The sequence below is a fragment of the Lissotriton helveticus genome, chromosome 8 (genome assembly GCF_964261635.1).
Source record: "Lissotriton helveticus chromosome 8, aLisHel1.1, whole genome shotgun sequence".
NCBI classification, from domain to species: Eukaryota; Metazoa; Chordata; class Amphibia; order Caudata; family Salamandridae; genus Lissotriton; species Lissotriton helveticus.
The window spans coordinates 1,580,276,889-1,580,296,107 of NC_136069.1; the positions used below are offsets into that span (position 1 = coordinate 1,580,276,889).

At 42.2% G+C, this 19,219-nt stretch overlaps 1 protein-coding gene across 1 annotated transcript in view; it reads right to left on the minus strand.

The window, feature by feature from the left end:
- LOC144773949 (solute carrier organic anion transporter family member 2B1-like) overlaps positions 1 to 19,219 on the minus strand; it is a 560,363-nt gene that overhangs the window by 35,444 nt on the left and 505,700 nt on the right. The window contains exons 11-12 of the mRNA XM_078659003.1: positions 18,458 to 18,627; positions 2,600 to 2,664 (exon numbers count right to left, since the gene is read on the minus strand). Of these exons, the coding sequence (XP_078515129.1) occupies positions 2,600 to 2,664; positions 18,458 to 18,627 (235 nt within the window). The remainder of the gene's footprint in view (positions 1 to 2,599; positions 2,665 to 18,457; positions 18,628 to 19,219) is intronic.

Below are 19,219 nucleotides of genomic sequence, written 5' to 3' on the forward strand. Positions count from 1 at the left end.
AAACAATGAGTGCACATCACTGATAAATATCTAAGCATAAGCACTTTAAATCCATGTAGTAATTTGTTGTGCTCCAGGGAAGTTAACAAACAGACACAAAAAAAAGAAATTTCTAATGGGAAATGGTTTCTGTTACCTCAAAGGTGTGTTTATCACCTAAGTATAACCACTAACAAGCACTAACTCTAATGTGATATATGATGAGCTCTTCCTGATACATTATCAGAAAAGCAAAGAAAGATAACATTATTTTCATTAGGGATACATGACATGGTTATCACTGAAGCATAACTACTGACAAGCACAGTACACTAATGAGACAACTTGAACAACTTAATACACAGTACCTAGCCTTTTTCTTTTAAACAGTTCCCTTCTGATAAGTTAACTCTGATGCACCTCACTGTTAATTTTTCAGCCAATTCTGAATGTGCTGCAATGTTCAGAAAATTCGGTTTACACCTTGTCAGTCAATCTCATTCGCGACTTCTAGAACGTTTTGATGACTAAGAACAGAGTGATTCTCTGGAACGCAGCACCACAGAATGGACATTTGTAACACTACCACCTTCAAAGAAAATGACATTGAAGTCGCAGACATCTGTATTGCTACAAAAGGCAGAGCATGCCTTGTGTGTATCAAACATTTGTTGATGGAAGCCACCCCAATCGACCGACTGCAGAACCCTTTTGAATCCCTTTGGGAAGAGGAGCCTAACGGCTAAGGCGCTCGACCTCGGACCTGGGGATCTGGGTTCGAGTCTCGGTAACGACGCCAAAACCTCCTGTGATTCTGGGCAAATCATTTAATCTCCCCGTGCCTAAAAATGAAAGTGTGTGTTCTCATGTAAAAAAAAACAACAAAAAAACGTAACTTGTGCTATGTAAAGAGCTCTGATACCTGATTCGGTTCGGGTCTAGTTCGCGCTATATAAAACTCTACAACAAAAAAAAATCATATAACAGGCTCTTCAAACAAAATTACTCCAAATAACTTGCTGAGTTGAAAGGGTGGAGATAGACATAGACAATTCCCTGAAGGACTGCCCGTGTCTCCTTGATGATCAAAAGCCTTCGTTTTCCAGTCTGCAGGTGCAATCCTAACAGTGACTAAAATAATCAGAATGTTTTCATGCTGCTGATGTTGAAATCTTCACCACCATGTTGTGGGGATAAGAAGAGGTGCTTTTAATGTCACCTCAGCCACAGTCTTACATAAACTGCCCCCCCCTAGATTCCCTGTTCAACCTAAAAATTCCAAAGGATTGGACTGTTGGTACTAGGTAATGAGAGACAGTAGGAAAGTGTGGCACACACCATTCCAGCAACAAATATGCCACAAAGTCCCAGCTTGCCCGCATAAATAAAGTGAAGTCTCTCCTAGTCAAAAAATGTATTCAGATAAACAGTACAGGCCAGCGTCCGCTCCCACTGCCTCCCTGCTTGGTTCAGGCTAAGCAAATACCACACACATACATACAATTACACCAAGGAGGAGACTATTTCATATGTACATCCAAAATTGCCTTACTTTAGTACAGGCTTCTCCAAGAAGTAGCTCATGAGCTATTGGTAGCTCTCCAGCTTCCCTTAAGTAGCTCTCTTGTGTGCAGTCCAGCCTAGTAAACCAGAAACATTTGCTTGCACCAATTAATATGTCTACCAAGATTGAAAAGAGTGTATTAGAGGCAAAAATGTGTCTATTTTGTATAACTCATACGCTGGTGAAAAATGGTTATAGTTCCCCAAAATATATAAATCTGCTCTTGATTGATAATTTATTTGGCATAGGGGACATTAATAACATTATTACCTTAATGCCAGGACCACAGCAGCTAAGGCTGCTACTTATTACCCATGCCAAGGCACCCCGAATTGGCAAAGGTTTTTTTACATTACTGCTGGCAAGCCTGCCTGATACATGGGCATGTTTACTGCTTGTAAACGTGCATAGTGTGGTCACTAATGGGAAATCACTTTTTTAATGAGCACTTGTACTTCTTCTGGTCTCCTGTGACCATTTTCCCTGTCTCTTTTTTAAGCTTTCTTCAATTGCACATTCAATTAAGAAAGAGGCGTTCAAATATGAAGAGAAAGGTGATGTGAATCCAACATAATAATTTGGAAACAACGAGAAACTTGTTAAAATCAGGTCCTTAGATTTGAAAGAATGTTTGTCAATTCCCTTGTCCACAGCAGAGAATTAAGTACCTCTGCAAAATTCCAAAGCATGCCTTGTACTGATCTTAGCAAAGTTTTCACAACACTCAATCCTGGTGTGGGAAGAAATATACAAATACATGGCACGTTCTGGACCACAAAGATCAATGTAAACTGTTTGCTTGCCCTGGGTTGTGTGCTGGGTAAACTGGCCCATAGAGATGTGTGCAATATTGTTAGAACATTATTAAGGTGGCATTCATTCACTGGTTGTGTACAGACAGATATATTTCTACCACACTGTTGTGAGCAGGTGAGAATGCTGCACATTTTATATTACTTTTGGTCCAAGTTTCAAACACTTTCACTTCACATGAAACGAGGGCTCATAAAACAAAACAAATTATTTATGTTAATGTACTTTTACAACAAAACGTACCCAAAACTCTCAGCAACATATTCTGTATTCCAATGGCTAATGATTTATGTTCCTGCTCCACACTCCTGTGAGAAGGAAGCAAACAATCATTGTATCAGAAAAAATGAACTTGTTCCAGACAAGAAACCTATAAATTGTAGCATGAGAACCACATTTATTGCTAAAATAGAAATACAACTACATTTGATGTGACATACTGTAATTTACACCAAGCTTTGGGTTCACCTCATGACAAAAACAGGCTAATGTTACAGAAGTATTATGATCCGAAGAATAGTTTTAAAGGAAAAATTGGAGCTGTGCAGTAAATTGCGACTTGATACTGATTGCCATATACAAGTTAGACTCAAGCTACAGGGCATGGCGCACTAAATAAAGCCTCCAGCAGTTACAGGTCAAGGATGATCCCCTATCACCTGGTCGATGGATACTAACAACAGGTTGTTGTTGTTAAGAAACCCCTCACCCACCTACCTGGTAGGTGGCATGCTTCATCATCGGGGCCCAGCTGGATCACCGAGTGCAATCCAGCTGTGCTGCAACGCCTGTCTACAGCGGAGCGGGATTTCTTGTGAAAGTGACAGTGCTATGTGTAGTGAATTAGTGCTAAAAATGCCTATAGGAAATGCCCTTTTAAAAAGTTTTAATGGAAGGGTCCTATGGCATGAGTAAAAACATAGGCGGGATATAATTGAGGTCAAAATGTGCCTCTATATCCCTTTTAGGAAGTTTAGGTCTACTAGTTTCAGCCTTCTACGATACTCGTGAGGCTTTCTTCAGGACCATAAGTGCGAGTGGCCAAAAATATTGGACTGGCCACTGTGGTGTATAGTTATATCAGCGCGCACCCTAAAGCGCGCTGTGTATGTAGTGGATCAGCATACTCACAGATCCTGCACGTAAAGTATCTGAAAAGAAAACAGTAAATGCCAAGCATATCATCATAATCATAATCGCTTATATAGTGCATGTGGAAAGCGAACAATGTCCAGATGGTGATACCTGCTTCTTTCATACATCATGCATGTCCAGGGTGGGTGGGGCATGCATGGAAACGCTGTAAAAAAACTTGCGTGGCTACAATGTGCCAAGGTGTGGTATTACGAGATTATAATGATTGTTACATGCTCTTATTGTGTCTAGAACTATCGCTATGGCACATCCTGTATTTGGGAATGATATATTAAAATATTAAAAATTCTGTCAGAAAAGAGGCGCGTGGTTTATGATTGAGAATCCATTCTACATGTGCAGAGACAAACAGGACAAACAACACTAAACATAGAAGAGAGACGCTCACATTATCTTTACGAGTGTCTGGATACATGGATCCTGTCACACGTAGAAGTGCTAGGGGACCCTGTGAACATGTTTAAAAATTAAGTTCTTAGTAGTCATTTGGTTAGGCGATAGAGAAATACTGAGGTTCTGGGGCCTAGAATAGGTACAAGCTGCCCGGGAAATGTGATAAATTACTCACGTTTGTCACTTCTAGCGGCACTTCGTAACCTAGTTCGTGGATCAGGACCCGAAGATTAATGAGTGGCGAGTGCTGCTTCCAAATGAAAGGCTGCGGGGCCGTGTCATCATGTGTGCGTAAGACACGTAGATTCAAACAACCAGACCGCTAACTAGGAGAGACATGGCGGCTCGGGGAAGAAAGGAAGGAACAGCGCATGCGTGAATGAAGTGCTGAAGTTTTATTGGGTCACTTGATGGGCACAAGCATGGGGAACAAGCTAATAGGAGTGCTCAAAAATGACTTAATGTGTGGGAAATGGTCACAATTAATAAAAGTGCTGCTCATGAGTGCCCAATTTGTTGGTTGGAATTTGTTACAATCCCAATATCTGTCCGTAGTCAATACCAAAGGCGCTGAGAAATAGTTAAGGGGTGGCATAAGTAAGCGACCAAACGCGAATAAGCTGGAAAGGGCTTGGTTTCCCTAAATGGGGCACCAGGTCTACATAAATAAGTAAACTCCTCCATTCTTAGCCAGAGCTGTACATAATTCCTGGCGATGTCGTTAAAGTGTCCCTCTCACCAGTGGTATGGCTATAAAAGATCGCAAAAATTAGTGGGTAGCGATAGTCTTGCCAGTTGGTCTGAGAGTGACCATCTAGCGGGTGTAAAGATGACGCACCAAAGGGGGGCGTGATCCTGATACACATTTCAGAAGATGGAACACAGTTATCTACAGTCGGTTATAAAGCAGAAAGGTGCCCAATAAGCATGGTTAGGGTCTTTGTATAGAGTTCCAGGGGACATTGTCGTTGAGGCCTGTAACATTGGTCTGGAGTCTTTACACCCACCGATGTTCTTTCTCCAAGAGAGCATTTTGTAAGTTGTATCTGTTGCTCTCTAGTTGCTCTATGACTACCCATGTCATATCATTTGGGGTGTGACCTGTAGTGAGGAAGTGATCAGTTAAGTTAGTGGTGTTGCGCTTGCACAGGATATTGCTCCTATGCTCGCAGATCCTGGTTTTCACTTTCCTGGAAGTCATGCCAATGTATCTTAAACTACAATGACATGTGATCATGTAAACAACATTAGCTGAATTACAGTTTGTGTGTTTGCGGATGTGCCATGTTTTACCCGGTTCACAAGTGTAACAACGTACAACTCTATTTCGACAAAGGTAGCCAAAATCATCCAGACCAATTGGAGGATATTGACATCAGGAAAGCTACAATGGGAAAAACCCTTATTTTCCTACAAAGGATCGCAAAATCTACGAGACGGTTTGGTAGCCACGCGACCCCAGACAGAATATCACCAGAGATAACACAGTCCTTAACTCCTGGGGTCTCCCAAACATCACTGGTCACTTCGCCTGTGGAAATTGCAGCATGTGCCATTTGACAAAGACAACGAAGAACTTGAATGTTGAACCGGGTAAAACATGGCAGAGCCGCTAACACACAAACTGTAATTCAGCTAATGTTGTTTACATGATCACATGATCACATGTCCATGTAGTTTAAGATACATTGGCATGACTTCCAGGAAAGTGAAAACCAGGATCTGCGAGCATAGGAGCAATATCCGGTGCAAGCGCAACACCACTAAATTAACTGATCACTTCCTCACTACAGGTCACACCCCAAATGATATGACATGGGTAGTCATAGAGCAACTAGAGAGCAACAGATACAACTTACAAAATGCTCTCTTGAAGAAAGAACAACGTTGGGTGTTAAGACTCTAGACCAATGTTACAGGCCTCAACGACAATGTCCCCTGGAACTCTATATAAAGACCCTAACCATGCTAATTGGGCACCTTTCTGCTCTATAACCGACTGTAGATAACTGTGTTCCATCTTCTGTAATGTGTATCAGGATCACGCCTCCCTTTGGCGTGTCATCTTTACACCCACTAGATGGTCACTCTCAGACCAACTGGCAAGACTATCGCTACCCACTAATTTTTGCGATCTTTTATAGCCATACCACTGGTGAGAAAGACACTTTAACGACATCGCCAGGAATTATGTACAGCTCTGGCTAAGAATTGAGGAGTTTACTTATTTATGTAGACGTGGTGCCCCATTTAGGGAAACTGAGCCGTTTCCAGCTTATTCGCGTTAGGTCTTACACCACCTCCTTACTTATGCCACCCCCTTAACTATTTCCCAGCGCCTTTGATAATGACTACGGACAGATATTGGGATTGTAACAAATTCCAACCAATAAATTGGGCACTCGTGAGCAGCTCTTTTATAAATTGTGACTATTTCCCACACATTAAGTCATTTTTGAGAACTCCTATTAGCTTGTTCCCTACGCTTGTGCCCATCAAGTGACCCAATAAAGCTTCAGCGATTCATTCACGCATGCGCTGTTCCTTCCTTTCCTCCCCGAGCCGCCACGTCCCTCCTAGTTAGCGGTCTAGTTGTTTGAATCTACGTGTCTCGCACACACGCGATGACGTGTCCCCTCAGCCTTTCATTTGGAAGCAGCACCCGTGACCCATAAATCTTTGGGTCCTGATCCACGAACTAGGTTACGAAGTGCCGCTAGAGGTGACAAACGTGAGTAATTTACCACATTTCCGGGCGGCTTGTATCTATTCTAGGCCCCAGAACCTCGGTATTTCTCCGTCGCCTAACCAAATGACTACTAAGAACTTCATTTTTAAACTTATTCACAGGGTCCCCTAGCACTTCTACGTGTGACAGGATCCATGTATCTAGACACTCGTAAAGATAATGTGAGCGTCTCTCTTCTATGTTTATTGTTTTTTGTCCTGTTTGTCTCTGCACATGTAGAATGGATTCTCAATCATAAACCACGTGCGACTTTTCTGACAGAATTTTTTAATATTTTAATATATCATTATCAAAACACAGGATGTGCCATAGCGATAGTTCTAGACACAATAAGAGCACGTAACAATCATTATAAGCTCGTAATACCACACCTTGGCACCTTGTAGCCACGCAGGGTTTTTTACAGCATTTCCATGCATGCCACACCCACCCCGGACATGCATGATGTATGAAAGAAGCAGGTATCACCATCTGGACATTGTTTGCTTTCCACATGCACTATATAAGCGATTCTGATTATGATGATATGCTTGGCATTTATTGTTTTCTTTTCAGATACTTTACGTGCAGGATCTGTGAGTATGCTGATCCACTACATACACTGCGCACTTTAGGGTGATATAACTATACACCACAGTGGCCAGTCCAATATTTTTGGCCACTCACACTTATGGTCCTGAAGAAAGCCTCACGAGTATTGTAGAAGGTTGAAACTAGTAGACCTACACTTCCTAAAAGGGATATAGCGGCACATTTTTACTCCAATTATATCCCGCCTATGTTTTTACTCATGCCATAGGACCCTTCCATTAAAACTTTTTAAAAGGGCATTTCCTATAGGCATTTTTAGCACATAATTCACTACACATAGCACTGTCACTTTCCCAAGAAACCTTGTTGTTAGCATCCAACGACCAGGTGATAGGGGATCATCCTTGACCTGTACCTGTTGGATGTCTTGTCCATGTTGTTCTAATATATATGTCTTTGGAAAAGGACAAGTACTACGGTCTGTTCCTCTCTCTCTTGTTGTTACTTCATCGCACTAAATAAAGCGCCTAGAGGACAAAATGAACGGGCTTGAGTAACTTCTGAAAGTGTCACAGGAAGTAAGTTGCATGTCTACCAATGTATTCCGCCACATTTACCCTTAATAGCAGTATACACAATAATCAAGCAAATGTGCACCACAAAAAGGCATTGTTTATCTCGTTTTAGCTTAATGGTGATATATTTCGCCAACCCTCTGCCAAAGCAAGTTTGCTCGTAACGCTGCATCCTCTTCAAATTTTACTAGTGCCCGCCTAATCAGGCCATTGCAATACCTAACCAAGAGAAGCCCAATTTAGGCCCAGGAAGGCCAGCTCCATGTGGCTACATCAAGGAGCTGCCTTTACATTCACCACATGTAAATTAATCTTATGAGGATATCCTGGAAATGTGGCATGGTGCCAGCAATCCTGGACCCATGCTGAACAGCCCTGATTTAACCTATGACCTTTTTAATTTTTGCACACTCATTATGAATATGTAGATTTTGTGTAAAGTCAAAATATACTTTTAGATCTGACTAACGGTTGGGAGGAGTCCTATTGTGTGTTTCAAGCCAGACCTTCCCTGGTGGAGCAGTGACTGCCCAGGAGGTCAGCCTAGTGAATGGGGTGGTGGCAGCTGCAGGAAGATGTAAAAGGAGGCTCAGTGTTTGAACCAGGAAGTTTAACTTCTACTTTAACTATTCAGGCAGAGGATGGCACAGCTATGTGCGGCAAAGTATTTTTTAATATGTATTACATCTCCTTACTGTGGTGTCCAGTATAATATGATTTGCGCCATGACACGCAGCATGACTGCTTCCTGAGAGGGGAATGAATGCTAAAGTGGCTGGTGATGACAGAGGCAAAGAAGCAAGCATACGTTTGTGAAGGGATGTGTAAATACTGTGCTTCACCAAGAGCCATTTGGAGAAGTTCTCCTGCCTTCCTGAATAACAGCTAGTCTCCACTAAAGCTTCTGAGACAGTTGTCCATACAGTAAGATGTTCTATTGGAAAGGTGAGACCTACAAACTTTGGCTTTTTGGTATGTATGTATGTATGTATGTATGTATTTTAATGCTTATTAAGCGCAGCTGTCACCCAGCGGGTATCCTGGCGCTGATATCAGTTCCACCAGTTCTGAAAGAACGTGGGCCGTAAGGGCCAGATGTACAAAGCCTTCCTCCAACTAGTATGTGAGTATTCTGCATGGACTCACCATTTGTGGACTGGGCTTCACTAAGAGATGCAATTGAGGTACTTCTCGGTTATGGTGAAGGGGAGTCCCTCCCACCTGCCAGCAGCTGCTAACATGCAAACATGAAAATAAAATTATAATAAACATATTTTATTATCATCTTATTTTTCTTCAGGAGCCAAGTCTTAGGGGTGGAGCCGTCATGACGAGAGCACTGAAAGAGGAGTAGAAGGCACTGCTGCAAGTGCGCATGTCAGTTTGGCCAGCTGTCTTAGGACGGCCAAACTGACATGCGCACTGTGATCTCTCCAACCTCAGTTGCATTGCCAGGTTGGGAGGACAGCAGGCAAAGGCTCCAAGTCTCTCTGGGAGTACAAAATCAGCCCACTCAGGCCAATCTCGGCGTTTCCCTCAAGCTGGCATTACCAGCATGAGAGCAGCAAATTGCTGGTCATAGGGGAGTTTGGGAGTCTGTGCTTAGCGGCAGAAGAGCACTGAGGTGGCGAGTAGCAGGTAACTGCATATTTCTCTTTATTGTTATTGTGTGCGGACCCCCTGTGTTGCCCCACCACTTTTGTCAGATAACAGCCATTACCGGAAGTACTACTAATCAGACGCATTTAAAATTCTATATTCACAGTTTACAAAATAATATTATTACCTACTGGCGGTCGCCAGTAGGTAGTTATAGTTAGGATTGGCTACCATAGGAAATCCGCAACATTCTATTGGGAATAACTCTGGCGCCGGTTGAGGAATTTGCGTGTAATTTTCCAAAATCTTGGCCAGCTCCGCTCCGCTCCTTCCCTGGAAGTTTGGGGGGGATTCGTGGAGTGGGGGCTGGGAAAAAAGGGGGGTCCCAAAACGTGTTTTCCCCATGTTAATTTCCATAGGACGATCTGACAAGTCTACAGCCCGAACCGCTGAATGGAACTACGCCAAACTTGGCAAAATTGTAGGGACTGGTACGCAGATGTGCCTTTGCTATATTTGGTGAAAATTGCTCCAGTGGTTTTTTTGAAAATTAACTTCAAAAACACATATATATCTATAGGCGCTCTCCGAGCGCTCACAGGTGCGCATACCGGGGAGCACACCCGGCGCGCTACGGGAGTGCGCGAGCGGAAAGCTGATTGGCTGTCGGGTGTCTGTCAACATTCTAAACAGTCCGGAGAGTCCGCCATCTTGTGTCTCGGTAGAATCGAGACACAAGAGGTGAAAAAGAAAGGTTTTCTGAGGGGGGTCTAGAAGGACCCTGAAGGGCAAAAAAACTTTTTTTTTTTAAATTTTCGTGGGCTAAGCGCTGGGTGCGTTCCCAGGTGCGCGCACCGGTACGCGCACCCTGAGCGCACCACAGGGAAAAACAGTGTAAAAAATTATAGTAAAAAAATAATTTAGAGTGCTTAGAGGTAGGGTAGCTCTGAAAAGAGCTGTTGTGTTATGTGGGTGTTTTTGTACCTACAAGTAGGTACCAATGCAGAGTCTTATATTCAAGAGGAAAACTCTATTCCCCTCATCTGTAAAATGCACACCATCTGTCCTATAGATGTCTTGCATGTTGTAACGCAAGTTGTTGTGGTAAATGGAACCCATACCATAGTCTCTGAGGTAAGCAGAAACAGATTTATTCACATGTTTCCTTGCTTTCTCAATCTGTGGACAAAATTGGTTGGACCAGTTCCATTTCCGCCTTTGGCATATATTAGAAAATAACAAGGCAGTTTTTGGAAAAAGTGACATCAATTGCCCAAAGATGTCCTTTAAAAGCATTTCCAGACCTACCCCAGTCAAAGTCCCAAGTCATTGCCACCACAGTGCACGATTATAAGTTCAGGGTGTGGTAAATGCATAAAGGATTTTACCAATGGTATCAATTGGTGACTCCTCAATCCTCTCTGTACAATCCATACAATGTCCACATTTGGTAAATCAAGGTTGTAAATACATCTGTTAGCTGCATATTTGTGACTCCAGTGGACAAAGCTATGACCCACAAACCAGACTTTTGGCATCTTGAAAGTAGATGTGCTTCTAGTCAGATGAGTTGTGGAAATGAAATGGCAGTTTGAAAGTAGGAGTTATGTAAAAAAGTGGTTGAGATTCAGTGCATTTGAAAAACAAAAAATGATTGGTGCTTTCTTAACATTCTCCACTGAAAACTAGGGTGCATGCTTTTGTTTTTTGAAAGAAGTCATTTCAAGAAACACTGCACATGATTAGCTGGTACATTGAGTGGTCATACACCCTTGCTGCATTTTTTTGCAACATAGTATGATGCACTTCTGAACTGTGTGCTGGGTGAGGAGGGAGTTACCATGGTAACAGGGGAATGAGCACTGGGGGGATGGGTGAATGTTATGTGACTTTCAAAGTGTTCAAAAGTACAACCAATTCAAATGTGCAGTTTGTTACTCCACTTCATTAACTCCTTCTCTTTCTTCCTCTGTCCTCTCTGTTCTACACTCCCCTTCCCTCATTCTCTTTCTGTTAGTCTCATTCTCTCCGTCCCCTTAGTCTCTCACTCCTCTTCTGTCACGCTCACTGCCTATAACTCAGCCATACTGAAACACTCACCTCCTTTGAAACCTATATTATAAAGTGATGCATTGCTGGAGTGTGTCACAAAAGTGACGCAACTCCAGCAATGCATCCTTTCACCTGGGGCCAGCCCCATGTGAAAGGGCCTGCTTCAGTATTACGCCAGCTGTGAGTCAGGCGCAAGATTTTGATGCAACGGAGTCCTAAAAGTGACGCAGTGAAATCTCATAGATTTCACTGCGTCACTTCTATGACCCTTCCCTGCGTCAATACGCCCCCTTTGCATACTTTACACCTGGCGCAGGTATAATGTGGCGCAGGGGTTTACAAAGTGACGCATCTACCTAGATGCATCACTTTGTAAATATGACTCAACAAGGTGCATTTTTTACACCACTGGTGCGTCACAAAAAGTGACGCACCGGCGGCGTAAAAGTGACGCATGGCCTCATAAATGAGGCCTTCAGTCTTCTACTCTCACTTTTTCTTTCACTTTGTCTGTCTCTTCACTCCCTTACTCACCTTATCTCACACTCACTTGCCTTTATCCAGTCTGTATCTCCACTCTCGCAAGGAGTTACAGATACGTCAGTATTTCTGACGTATCTGTAAGCGCAAAAGTGATGCATTGCTGGAGTGTGTCAGAAAAGTGACGCAACTCCAGCAATGCATCCTTTCACATGAGGCCAGCCCCATGTGAAAGGGCCTGCATCAGTCTTATGCCTGCTGTGAGGCAGGCGCAAGATTTTGACGCAACGGCGTCCTAAAAGTGACGCAGTGAAATCTCATAGATTTCACTGCGTCACTTCTACGACCCTTCCTTTCGTCAATACACCCCCTTTGCATACATTACACCTGGTGCAGGTATAATGTGGCGCAGGGGTTTACAAAGTGACGCATCTACCTAGATGCGTCATTTTGTAAATATGACTCAACAAGGTGCATTTTTTACACCACTGGTGCGTCATAAAAAGTGACGCACCGGCGGCGTAAAAGTGACGCATGGCCTTATAAATGAGGCCTTCAGTCTTCTACTCTCACTTTTTCTTTCACTTTCTCTGTCTCTTCACTCCCTTACTCACCTTGTCTCACACTCACTTGTCTTTATCCAGTCTCTATCTCCACTCTCGCAAGGAGTTACAGATACGTCAGTATTTCTGACGTATCTGTAAGCGCAAAAGTGATGCATTGCTGGAGTGTGTCACAAAAGTGACGCAGCTCCAGCAATGCATCCTTTCACATGAAGCCAGCCCCATATGAAAGGGCCTGCGTCAGTCTTATGCCTGCTGTGAGGCAGGCGCAAGATTTTGACGCAACGGCGTCCTAAAAGTGACGCAGTGAAATCTCATAGATTTCACTGCGTCACTTCTACGACCCTTCCTTGCGTCAATACGCCCCTTTTGCATACATTACACCTGGCGCAGGTATAATGTGGCCAGGGGTTTACAAAGTGACGCATCTACCTAGATGCGTCACTTTGTAAATATGACTCAACAAGGTGCATTTTTTACACCACTGGTGCGTCATAAAAAGTGACGCACCGGCGGCGTAAAAGTGACGCAGGGCCTCATAAATGAGGCCTTCAGTCTTCTACTCTCACTTTTTCTTTCACTTTCTCTGTCTCTTCACTCCCTTACTCACCTTGTCTCACACTCACGTGTCTTTATCCAGTCTCTATCTCCACTTTCGCAAGGAGTTACAGATACATCAGTATTTCTGACGTATCTGTAAACACAAAAGTGATGCATTGCTGGAGTGTGTCACAAAAGTGACGCAACTCCAGCAATGCATCCTTTCACATGGGGCCAGCCCCATGTGAAAGGGCCTGAGTCAGTCTTACGCCTACTGTGAGACAGGCGCAAGATTTTGACGCAACGGCGTCCTAAAAGTGACGCAGTGAAATCTCATAGATTTCACTGCGTCACTTCTACGACCCTTCCTTGCGTCAATGCGCTCCCTTTGCATACATTACACCTGGCGCAGGTATAATGTGGTGCAGGGGTTTACAAAGTGACGCATCGACCTAGATGCGTCACTTTGTGAATATGACTCAACAAGGTGCATTTTTTACACTGCTGGTGCATCACAAAAAGTGACGCACCGGCGGCGTAAAAGTGTCGCATGAGTCTTCTACTCTCACTTTTTCTTTCACTTTCTCTGTCTCTTCACTCCCTTACTCACCTTGTCTCACACTCACTTGTCTTTATCCAGTCTGTATCTCCACTCTTTCCTAAACATCACTGCTCTTTTCTTACCCTTCCACACCCCCGTTCCTTTACTACATTTTCTTCACTTATCCTCATTCCCCATGTTCACTCTCCTTCCCCACACTCACCTTCTTTCAGTCCCCCTACTTCACTTCCCTTCCCCTGTCGTCCCTTTCTTTGCTTTCTCACTCATTTTCCTCTCCTCTCTCACTGCACTCCACTTCAGTTACTCTTTTTCATTTTTTTAAGAATACAGCACTTTTTTGAGAATTGGAGATAGTTCTGAAAAGAACTTTTTCTTTCTTTTTTTTCAACAAAAACAGGGAATGGCAAACTGCTCAACAGAAAAAAAATATCTAAATTAGGGTTGGGGACAGCAGCGGTGGTTCTCTTTTGCTCGAGTAATGATCATAATACTTTGTTCCCTGTAACAAAGTAGTGCATCACAATGTTTGCATTTGACGGAGGCCTCATTAAAAAACGGCTGAATATTTGGGATCAGCTGCTCTGGTCGCCCCCTCACCGATGCAGTTGCTCCTCCAGTTGAAGTAGAGGCACCATCTCTAGGAGCCTCTCGTGCCAGAGCCCTGACACTCTCCCGGGCATAGTTCTGGGGGTGCCTCCTCTGGACGTGATGAATCATGGTTGAATTACCAAAACTGTACTTCCTTGTGGGGTCTCCTCTGGAAAGTACAGTATGGCAGATCTTACACTCCACCTTTGGAGCATTTACTTTTTTATGTCCCTCAGGTATGTCAAAGAACTTCCAAATTAAATTTTCTTTCACCTTCGGCTGAGGAGGCTCTTCATCAAGGAAATCATCTGACTCCTCAATGCTGCTGGATGCTCTGGCTGCCATTCTATCCAGAAATTCTTAGCACAGAAAAAAAGAGGTCTTGCTCTCACCAAAGTGAAAGAAGTGGTGAAGGAAAAGGGTGGGGTTTTCATTACTTGTAAAAAAAAACTGTTAACAACCAATGAAGAGTAATTTTAAGGTCACATGACTTGACACGCTTACGCTGCGCGCACCGGAGCGCTTCCGGGAGCGCTTACGCGGCGCGAACATAGGCGCTTCCGGGGGCGCTTACGCAGCGCGCCTGAGTGACAATTTGGTAGCTTTACGGAAATGCAAAATCATTTTCATTCGAAAAATCAAAAATACTGCTTTTATGAGTATGGTACTGAATGTCTTGCATTATTATTTAGTTCTCATACATATTTTTTTTTACGAACGCAGAAAGAGCGCTCTTGCTGCGCTCTCGGGAGAGCTTACTGGTGCGTGCACCCTGAGCGCTCCAAGTCAAAATGCTACAGGTAAGCTTACCGGTGCGTGCACCCTGAGCGCACCAGGAAAAATTGATTAAAAAAAAAGAAAAATACAGTAAACAAATAATTAAAAAATACATATATATATAATTAATAGTTATAAAAAACAGCTAATAAAAAAAAATCGTAGGTAAAAAAGTCGATATACAAATTAACTTTTAAAAAAACTATGAAATTCACTGAAAAAACCATAGGTTTCACAAAGGTTATAGTTAGGAATTAGCATTTAAAAAACCTTTGAAATTCACTGAAAAAACCATAGGTTTCACAATCGTTATAGTTAGGAATTAGCATTTAAAAAACCTTTGAAATTCACTGAAAAAAAACATAGGTTTCACACTCGTTATAGTTAGGAATTTGCATTTAAAAAACCTTTCAAATTCACTGAAAAAACCATAGGTTTCACACCAGTTATAGTTAGCTGAACATTTTACTCATACAAAACCATTGAAATTCCCACGTTATAGTTAGTTGGACTCACTATAACTTGCGCGCCCGCAATCCACTGCTGATGATGTCACATATTACATCATTCATGACATGGTCAGTGACATCACTGATGACATCACTGACGACATCTCAAATGACATCACTGATTACATCACTGATGACATCATCCATGTGATAATACGATGCACCTCCTCACACTCTAATCTAACCTTTGATACATCCAGTGTTAAATACAAAGTACCATTCCTGAAATTATTGACACACCAATACCAGTAACTACATACGCACTCACTGATTTCTAGGTCTACACACACATCCACTCATTCACCCATACAATCGCTCATACATACAGTCACTCATCAATAGAACACTATCATATCCACTAATACACCTATACAGACACTCACACGCTGACACTCATCCACAGAGTTACTCACACACCTAGTCAGTTATGCAAAGAATCAATCACACTCCCATTTCCTCAACTACACAGTTATACACACTAAACCTTACGTATTCAAACATATACTAACACATACTTACTCTCTTTTACAATCACTGATACAATTACACATTGATCCATACAGTCACTTATGCAATCACAGGCTCTCATGTATAGTCATTTATATATGCCAACTCTCACATGCACTGTGTTTTACATATGTACCTACTTGGACATGGAGCACTGAGATAGCCATTCACTCACCAATACACCCATGCAGACAGTCAACCACCCATACAGCTCTTTCCACGTGCACTTTTGAACCCATATACCAAGTTAATCAACTGCTCACACATATATGCACAGAGTCACACACCTCCCAGCCACCCACACACACACTCACCCTCACATACAAATACTTGGACAACCAATCAATAACCCATATAGCCACTCATATAGCTACTGATCAGCACATGCAACAGCTTACACAACTACAGACATACTGATGCACACATTCAGACAGTTTAGTCACTAAACAATGCATTCAGTAAGACACATTTAATCACTCACTCATACAGTCAGTCACGCACCTACTAAATCCTTCATCCAGACACTCATACATCCACTCATTCTTCAATATATAAAACATACTTTTTACTTTTCAGAAACACACATTCACTGGATGATGTCATCAGTGATGTCATCAGTGATGTAATTTGAGATGTCATCATTGATGTCATTTGAGATGTCATCAGTGATGTCATCAGTGATGTCACTGGCCATGTCATGAATGATGTAATATGTGACATCATCAGCAGTGGATTGCGGGCGCGTGAGTTATAGTGAGTCCAACTAACTATAACGTGGGAATTTCAATGGTTTTGTATGAGTAAAATGTTCAGCTAACTATAACTGGTGTGAAACCTATGGTTTTTTCAGTGAATTAATATAACATTAAAATTGATGAGACAGGTGGCAATTTGTCGTCCCCGCTTCCCCCTCACCTCCTGCAAATGAAGAGCTGCAAACGTGCAGAGTTGGAAACCAGTGAGGGACAGCAGCCCACCATTACTGCGTTCACATTACCTGGATGCCTAAATAATTTTTGGGGGGGAAACACTGCCCGGACCACAAGGCGGTAGATGCTATTTTTTTTTAATCTTGACATTTTGGGGAATGCATCAGCCAAAACATGCAGAGGTGCCCTGGACCACTTTCTGTTCCTCCAGGGCTACACGTCACAATTCTGACAGGTTTTCCTTTGTGAATCAGTGACTACCCAAGACAGGGTGTCTGTAATGGAACAATAGTTTGTGACCACAACTAGAGGTACAGAAGATTGATACACTATATGCCGAATTGCAGAAAGGAGGGACATATCTCTTTCCTATTCCATCTAATTGTGATTCAAAGTGAGTCAGGATAGTCCTCTAGCTCCTCAAGAAGAGTGAATTTTGCAAAATTGCACAACACCTTTGCACATCTGGCCCTATGACATCTGGCAGGAGTTTAACTATGATTTTGATCCTGAATGTACTTGTATCCCATACTCCAGAAAGCTCTGTGAGTGATGCACATGAAACTTAAAGGAAATTCAATACACATTTCTTTCACATGTACTACAATACAGCAGGGACTGTGACAGCGTCTAGGACGGAAGGAAAATGTACTGTTTGCTGTTGAGGGGTTGTAGCAGTGTTATGGCTGGAGGTGTGGGGAAGCCAGGGAGGGGAGAGTTGATGGGTGCTAAAAATTACACTGAGGTACATTATGGGCTGTTCACAAAGTCTTTAATGGACCCGATTGATATCAAGTGGGATGGACGAGCTGCTGTTTGCATAACATTAAGTCAGGCAGCTCCCTGCTGCATCCCTTGGAATATTGGTGCCCCGTGCCAGGGCCCAGCTCGCAGATGCCCAAGGCAGGCCCTGCATTCACCATACTTGCCTCCTCCTTCCAAGGAGAAATATTGATCTCCGAGGTGAAAAATCTCTACATTGTTTGTAGAGATCAAATAACGTCAATACATATATTCATTTACCAAAACGAAGTGACACGCTATGGAATGTATGTGGCCTTTAGACATAAACTAGTAGAAACATTGAGACATATCATTTATCAGACTGATAGCAGTTTAAATGTATTAGTATCTAAAATAATGATTTTTTTACTGTTGTGCTGTAAGCCAGCCAGGAAGAGCTCGACATCTTCAACATAACAAAGAATAGTATGTTAGAAGTTAAAATCTTTTTTGAAGTTCTTGTAGCCTTATAGATTCTTTACTGTTTATGGGCCACCAAATTGATATTGCAGGGCCCTCATAAATATGATTTAGGGAAGAAATGTATGCATATAATTAAGACAAAGATGTGTTTTCCATCATTTCAGCAAACTGTCCTTGACCACAGATGGAGTTCTATTGTGTTCTTTAGGTTTTTAGAAATGGATCTTTTACCCAAGCACATTTTCCTAAAATGTGTAATTTTCATCAAGGGTGCAGATGCTGATGATCTGATTGATCTAGGCTGATGCTGATCTCATCGATCTTCTAGGAACCGAAGAGTTATTTTTTAATTTACAATGTGAGCCACAACAAGCACTGCTTAGTACCTTAGGATGAGGATGAAAGATGGTGTTTGGGTAGAGCTTGCAAGAAATGCAACAATGCAGGACAATACCACAAAGGGCACGAGCATATGGTAGCAGCCAGTGCTGCATGATCCTGGTTGAGCAGATCCTTCTCTTCCAGAACCAGGGATGCAGATACATTGAGTGTAATTCTATAATGGGAAAAAACATGTGAGAGGTTAGCATGGTATATGTTAGTAGGGAAGCATTTGTACTGAGTCAGGTGTATTACAATGAATATAAACACATTTTACTTTTTTATTTTTAGAATTTGAAAACTGGTAGGGAAGAAAGTAAAATCAATGTATTCCAAATCTCCAAGTGTGTCAGAGAGTGAATAGGGACCAGAGTAAATATAATTATGTCCCACTTCTTTCAGTACCATAAGGAAACAGACAGATAACTGCAAGGATACTTGCAAGAAGCAATATACTTTGTACCAGAGAATGAGTCTCAGGTAGGGAGATGGTGTCATGCATGCTTGTACAATACTAGTTATGGCCTAAAAAATGGGTATCTTCAGCTAATGCAGCAGAAAAAGACATTATTTGTACAATATATTTATATCATAGAAGGAGAAACCTACAGACCTATACAGCATAATTCAAAAGCCATATTTCATGAAAACTTCATCACTACTCCAAATGCAGTGGAACATATTGAATGTCAATATTCAACAAAAAGGAAATCATTGGTTAATAAAAAAAAAGAAAAATTACAGATCACTCTCTAAAAACATTCAAG